A 7,478-nucleotide genomic window follows, 5' to 3' on the forward strand; every position below is an offset into this window, starting at 1 on the left:
TCAGCAATAGGTTGTGTATACATTGTAAACAAGACAGGTCCAAGAACAGACCCCTGAGGAACACCACATCTAAGCAAAACATTATTAGAACACGTGTTTCCAACCACAACTGCTTGTGTTCGATCCTTAAAATATGACTCAAACCATCGCAGGACAGTACCCTTTATGCCAAAAGTAGTATTTAATCTCTCGAGTAAAATACCATGATCAATGGTATCGAATGCAGCCGAAAGGTCCAAAAGAGTAAGAAGACATACCTTTTTTTCATCAATATATTTTAAAATATCAGTACAGACCCTAAGTAACGCTGTCTCGGTACTATGTTTGATGTCACTATTCACTATCTATGTTGTTGGAAATAAAGTTTGCGAGTGTAATAAGTCCGTCTGCAACTTCTGCTATTGAACATTCACTAACTATTCGTAACACAATATATAACATCACATCAATATTCATGCCGCTTTGAATGTCGAATAGCTGAAGGGGAGCTCATTGTGACAGCTCACTGTAAATTTCTTGGAGCAAATTTTGCTGCGCTTCAAGCCTCAAGTGCCATTGAGTTATTCATTGTGTGGCTAGTGAATATTGAAAAGTAGTAATTACTTTTTAGAAGCATTTTTATAACTTTTGTTGTTGACTCCACTTATGGCTCTGTCTCGTAATCATCAAGTACAAACTAGGTTATTGCTGAATTTATTTCAATGATTTCAGTTTTCTAGATTTTTAGTCAGAACACAATGTACTGTTTATATGTTACTGTTGTTTTGTAAAGCACTCAGAGCCTGTGTTCTTTAATCGGAGTTTAGCAGTATATAAATGCCATATGCAATTACTAATTGTATAATATACTCTAATTTTACTGCGTGTCAAGAAAAATGAGACGAAAATCCACTCTCTGACAAAATCACCTGGCATTTAAATTGGCTCTGCCATTCTGCGAATAGTTTTGAATAGTACAACTATCGTGAATGTTGAATAGCAATATGGAATGGGCACAGTTTTTCTAATCCTTGGTGGTTGTTGGGGGGGGGGGGGGGGGTATTAGTCTGCAGTCCTTCTGGCAACTGGAGTTTTCTCTCCTGGGTTGATGTAATACACTTCATAAGCCACACCCTCCCTGTTTTATATGTAGTGGCTTTATATTTTGTGTTTTCTTGCTATGCCTTCTGTCCTTGCGCTCTTCGTTTAGTTTTTGTAAATTCTAGGACACTTACAGCAGAATGCCCCTCCCCCCCGGGCAGTGCTACTGACTGAATTGTCTTTAGGTCATTCCCAAAGGGGGGATATTAATGTTCTTATGCACAATAGAATTGTAAATAGGATGATTTATCAGTGTCATGCTCATACTGTGCTGGAACAACATAGGAGGAAGTGCTGCTTTTTATCATCCTTTTTCCTCTACTTCTTTTGTATGTTTGTTACTCTCTTGTGAACTGCTATTTCTGGGGTGCCTTGATAGTCAGAGCAGAATTTGTGCTGTTGAGGCTGGAGAGGTGAACAGAGTGAGCCTGATTCCCTGTTTGGACTTCTCTATTGACATCCACCCCTTTGTGCTAAGATGAACTTATGCCGTTGGGAGCGCCGTAAAACTTTACTAAAACAAACAGCACAATAAGGTCATGAAAGTGCCGAAGATAAGAGATGTTACAAGAAAGTAACAAACGTAAAAAAGGAGGAGGAGGGATCAGGATGATGAATGTTTTTTATTCTTTTTTTTAGGGGGGGGGGGGGGGGGTTAAGTGTTTTACAGCGCTCGCAACTGCATAAGGTCATATGAGCGCGCAGGACACACCAAACATTTTCAATTGGTAAGAAATTTGGAATTTTGCCCAGGTGGCGGCCAAAGCCTACTCTTGTTGATTTTAGACCACCGAGGGATCTTTATCGTGCGCAACTTGCACACAGGACCTCCGAGATTTTTCACCCTTGTCCGAGAAGGCTAGGTGTTGATCTTTCCTACCAGAAGATCAGGGGTGTGGCTGAAAGACGGCAGTTAAAAAAAGCCAAGGAGTAGCAGTAGAAAGGCTGCAGAAAGAATCAGGAGCCCAGTGGAGAGGGCAAAGAACGTGAGGGGGTGGGGGAAGAAAATGGAGACGAAAGCAGGCGACAGAATATTGCAAGAGAGAAGGAAAGAAGGTGAAAGGAGATAATTTTAGAGAAGAAAACTTTTCAGTGGCTGCCCGGATTCGAACCCGTGACCTTTGAATGAGAGGCGAACACCTTAACCTCTAGGCCACGAGAGCCCCCGATGGATGTTTGATAAGAAAGAAGGAGCAAACCTCTCCAGAGCACCTGCTAACCATCCACCCCTTACTCTCTTTTAATTTGCCAAAAGTTGTTAGAATTGCAGAGAAAAAACTTTTACATAGTAGTTAGTAGATACCATCAATTCTAAGTTTCTTCTACTTTAATGCTTAACATTTTGTGTGAGTGATTGGGTACTTTAATTTCAACCTGAGACTAACGACTGCATGTTCTATTGGTCTTATTCCAGAGACTTGTACACAGATACTGAGCCACCAGCCAAGTTAAACAAGCCGCCGGTTGAACATGCACCACCAGTCCCCTTCCATCTCTCAAAACTCCCGGCACACCTCACTAAGAAGGTCTCTGAGGATGAAATCGAAAAGGTATTTGTGAAACTTATTGTCATGTGTTTGTGTTTGTGCTCTTGTCTTCTCCCTTTTTGTCGGGGGAGGGGCTAGGGGTGGCTTCTTTTTTTTTTTTTTTACCCAATTTTGTTTGAGCTTTTCCTTAGGGAAAATCTAAGTCTTTGAGCCCTGAACTTCTGATTTGGGTTGTTGGCAGGTGCTGTGGTGTGATGTGCTCCTTCTTTCCTATCAAAAAGCTGAGATCCACCTGGGAACAAAATCTGGAGTCAGATCTCAGACAGCTGGCTTGCGGTAGAGAAGATCGGCCAGAAGTGAGACAGAATGGCACTTACAACACAATAAGATCATATATAAGTGGCGAAGATAAGAGGTGTTTCAAGAAAGCTGCAAACAAAAAAGAAGGGGGGAGAAATCAGAACGATAAATGTTTGAGAAGAAAGAAAGAGCAAACCGCACCAGAGCCCATGTCAACCACCTGCCTTCTGCTCTCTTTAAATTTAACAAAAGCTGTTGAAATTGCAGAGAAAAAGCTTTGACGTAAATAAACACCAATAGTTGTAAGGTTAAGAGAGTCATACCTGGCCGTGTCTGTACAGAGCGATGATGTGAGCTGTGGTATCGGCGGTACTTGCTGTCACTGAGCCTACAGTAACATCATACTGGTCTTCACTGTGTGGTCTGTCTTTGGTCTTTTGCTCTGTATGCCATCTAGTGGTGTGTTCTTCTTTTCTTTAAATGCTGTATTCTTGTTGGTGGCTGGTTGTCGGGTGGTCTGGTGTGGTTTGCTCCTTCTTTCCTTTTCAAACATCTATCGTACTTATCTCTCCTCCTTTTTTGTTTTTGTTACTCTCTCGTAACACCTCTAATCTTTGGCACTTATATGACCTAACTGTGTTGCAAGTGCCAACAAGATCTCACTAAAACAAATTCTTGTTGTCCTCCTCCTTCTCCTCCTCCTCATGCATTCAAGGTAACGGAAGACATATTTTCTTTTTTGTTCCCTGTAGAAACTCAAGGAGGTAGTGGCAAGAGATCTACAGCGACTGCGTATCGATCAGCACCACGGGTCAGCCTTCGATTTCACGCTGGAGGAAACAGAAGCTGCCCTGAGAAACGTGAGAGGCTGGCATAAACAGATTCAGGAAAAGGACGTAAGTCTGGCTCTGTGACTTTTCTCTATCATGAAATGTGCTACTGCTTTGGCACCCAGGTTAAATTTTGATACATATCCGCCACTGGTTCTGTATACACCACTTCATTACATGCGAAAGAAAGAAGACTTTGAAAGTCATACCGAGGTTCAAGTTAAATAAGCTAAGTGGTGTTTTAGCAAAGAAACTGTCTTGCCCTAACATGATAATTCGTCATACCTTTGTTAAATGTGAGGGACACTGATGACGACCTTTTCCAAATTTTGCTTACTCTGCGCAAGGAGTTGGGAATGAGGGTTGTGTCCTGTAGGGCCTACATCGTTTTCAACGATTTGGTTGTTATCATCACTACCACAATCATCATCATCATCGTCATCATGATGCACGTCCAAATGATTTTCCTGTTTCGTTTTTCTTTCTTTCTTTAAAAAAAATAAATTTAAACCATAACAATTTACTACCATCTTGACACATTTTCTATCTCTAACCTTCCAATATCCAGCACCAAAAAAGGACATGATTGTAAAAATCATTAGGTTGTTCTGTCTCCTGAAGAAAAAAAAGGCTTTTCAAGAGCACAATGTTTAGTTACAATGAAGAAAGTCTCAGATATCAAAGTATTAGACCATTCTACATTTGCTCTCTTTGTCACAGATCTGGCTGCGCCTGTCGCCTTTTCGGCAAGAGTCGGGTCGCTACATTCTCTGGTTCTGGCCCAGAAGGAAGAGACCAGCTCTCTGTATTACGTGAGTAAAAAAGCTGAGTTATCGTTGCTTTAGCTTTGCCTAAGAAAGTGCTACGTGTCACGACCCGGTGGAATCAGGCGCTTGTCAGTTTTGGGGCATTTGGAGTTACTGGTGTCATCTTGAAGCGTGTTCTTTTGTCTTAGGCTTTTTTTTGTGCCTTTACCCAAAGCTTTTGAGTTAAAATCTGTTTGTAAATTTGTTTTTAAATTGACATAAAAGGTGCTAAACCAAAAAAACAAAAAATCAATTGTGATTGCCAGATCGGCAGAAAAATACAGAATTCTTGTGTTTTATTATTTTGACGAGCGCCTGATTTCACCACGATGCCTGCTTTCCTTTTCGGCAAGAGTCTGGATGCTACATTCTGCAGTTTTGGCCCAGAAGGCTGAGACCAGCTCTCTGTGTTACATGAGTAAAAAAACTGATTTAGCCTTGCTTCGGCACTGCCTTAGAAAGTCATATTCTTTTATTGGGTAGGCCTACTTTATTTTTTCTTCTATTCAAAATATTGAAATGGGGGCCCGCTGTGAAGCTTTGGTTTTAGTCTGTGGCGTAATGGTTAGCCTCTTCACAGTGGGGAAGTCTGTTTCATTGAGTTCTTTTGCTTTCTTGCTGGAATGCTGTCAGTTGGAATTGGCCCTGACAGCTAGTGTTGGAGCAGCTCACCTCTTGCATGATCCAAATTGTCTTCATCATCATTGAGTTTCTCACCCTGAATGAGGATACAGGCCACGAACAAACATTTTCCACCTTTCCTCATCCTGGGCTTGCCTCTTGATGTTCCTGCTTCATACATGATGGTGCGAACATTCCTCAACAAAGTTTGGAGAGACTTGTTCGATAGAGAAGGTTTCAGGTCGTAAGAGTCCTCTCAGCTTTGTTCACTGTCCATCATTGTGCCTGCTGATGCATAAGCTGCTGTGTCTCCCAAGATAAAAAATTAAAGGGGTGTTTGTTGGTGTTTCTGTAACTTTCAGTTTTTATAGGGTCAGGTAGTTGACCGTCAGCAAACTGGCCCTTTTTCGGAGACCAGACCTATGTACCTCTTACGACACACAGTATCACGGCAGGATTTATTCTTTGCTCCACCATAGTAAAACTATGGGGCCCCCCACCTGCAGGGGCGGCTGTAAATTGGGACTGATTGTAAAACATGCAATGGTTTACAATCAATCAGAAAAGATGCTCTGGGATATTGGTAAAATCAGGGTTTTGTTTCCTCTTGTACTACAGCTTGTATTCCCTCTCGGGGTTTTAGTTTTATAGACGAATGCGAAAATGTGTGTCTGAGAAAAGAAAAAGAGCCCACATGTTGGCAATTTTCAAAATTGAGATAAAGGTAAGTTCAGAGATGGGGTTTTTTTTAGTTCGGAATCGGCTGGTATTGGAATCTTTCAGATATCTTGAATAGGCCTACCTGTGGAGATATTGCAGGTTTTTGTAAGACAAGTTTTAAAAAATAGTTTTGTTTGATGAAACAGCTTTAAAATGAACTTACTCACTGTGGGAGACTTGAACTGTGGCTGGAAAAACACCATAGTACAATGCATGTCTTTTACAATTCCAGTTCTGATTTTTTTTTTTTTGCTACTTGATGAAGAGTTTGATGTTGAAGAAATTTTATCTTGAAAGTGTGGTATAGATCTATCACCTCTGGGGCCAGAGACTGGGTGTACAAATTCACAGTAATTAACGGTTAGGACATGGGAATGGCGAGCATTCTTACCTCTGTTGTTCACCAAACAACGACTTTTCTTACACTGGAATAGCGGGCAGCCCTATGTAGAGATTTGATTATTATTTTCTGTTTAGGGTAATCGATACCAACTTCTCTTCTTTCAACAGGCTTAAGACTTTCATCATACACATACTCTTGAATAATGTCTTTCTTTCAGGCATAATGGAAAAGTGAAAACGTACACGTTCCATAAAACACCGGAAAAAGGTTCTTCCTCCAAACTTGTCTCCTACTATATGTACAAGTCCCAACACAAGAGCAAAAGCCTGAAGGACCTGGTGGAGTACCACCTTGAAAATGGGTTTGTTGACGAAAATGATAAGACATTGGAAGACAAAACTGTGCGTTTGTCATCACCTGTACTGTAGGCAAGGTGCTTTTGTTGACAATGTTCTTTGAAGTTACCTATATTATGATTATTTTGTATGTATGTGTGTATGTTTGTGTGTTAGAAAAACTCTTTAAACTGATTGAAAATTCGACTCTGATATTGTAACTATTTTGCAATTTTTCTGTCATATATCTGAGCATGTTATTTTGTACATTTATATTATTATAAAATCTTTTCAATACGAACTCATTTCCTTGCTTATGATTAAAAATTACAAAGATTTATGTGATGTCAGGTGCTGTAGAGTGCCCTTTAGAAAATGGCCTAAGAACCAGCTTTTATGTTAATGTTTTCAACTTCCTGCTCGTTTTCCAATAACTCCTCAAATACTATTGTTATTACTAAGTAAAAATATGCTCAACTCAATTTTTAAAATTGTTTTTTTAATCTTTCTCCTCTTTTTTCATTTATCTCTCTTTCCGTCTTTCTCCCCTTCCCAGATCTGTAATATCTTTAATCTCTCTCTCTATCTCTGTCACTCCCTCCCTCTCTGTCCCTCTCCCTCCCACTCCCTCCTCTCTCTCTCTCTCTCACTCTCTCTCTCTCTCTCTCTCTCTCTCTCTCTCTCTCTCTCTCTCTCTTTTCCTTTTGTTCTCCAATTACGCCTTGTTACATAATGAATTTGTTGTTTGAGGGACTATGATACGCCTGTGTGCAGCAATGGAAAGATTATAAAATGTAATCCTGCGTGTTTATATATAGTCTTGATTTACGCCCATGCTCTTTTCAAGGTAGTTATTGTTCTGTGCTGTGTTATAAAATTCTTCTGTGATTTCGCTTGGAAGATCCATATTTCACATCCTGTTGCTTGTCATACTGGTTTACAATAGATCCCATTGT

The 7,478-nt window shown here is 40.3% G+C and overlaps 1 protein-coding gene across 1 annotated transcript in view; it reads left to right on the forward strand.

The window, feature by feature from the left end:
- LOC101854413 overlaps positions 1–7,006 on the forward strand; it is a 34,217-nt gene extending 27,211 nt beyond the window's left edge. The window contains exons 8-11 of the mRNA XM_005098934.3: positions 2,495–2,630; positions 3,620–3,763; positions 4,418–4,509; positions 6,405–7,006. Coding sequence (XP_005098991.1) covers positions 2,495–2,630; positions 3,620–3,763; positions 4,418–4,509; positions 6,405–6,615 — 583 coding nt within the window. The 3' untranslated portion in view covers positions 6,616–7,006. The remainder of the gene's footprint in view (positions 1–2,494; positions 2,631–3,619; positions 3,764–4,417; positions 4,510–6,404) is intronic.
- Positions 7,007–7,478: the final 472 nt, after the last annotated feature.

Source organism: Aplysia californica, unplaced genomic scaffold (assembly GCF_000002075.1).
Source record: "Aplysia californica isolate F4 #8 unplaced genomic scaffold, AplCal3.0 scaffold00197, whole genome shotgun sequence".
Lineage (NCBI taxonomy): Eukaryota > Metazoa > Mollusca > Gastropoda > Aplysiida > Aplysiidae > Aplysia > Aplysia californica.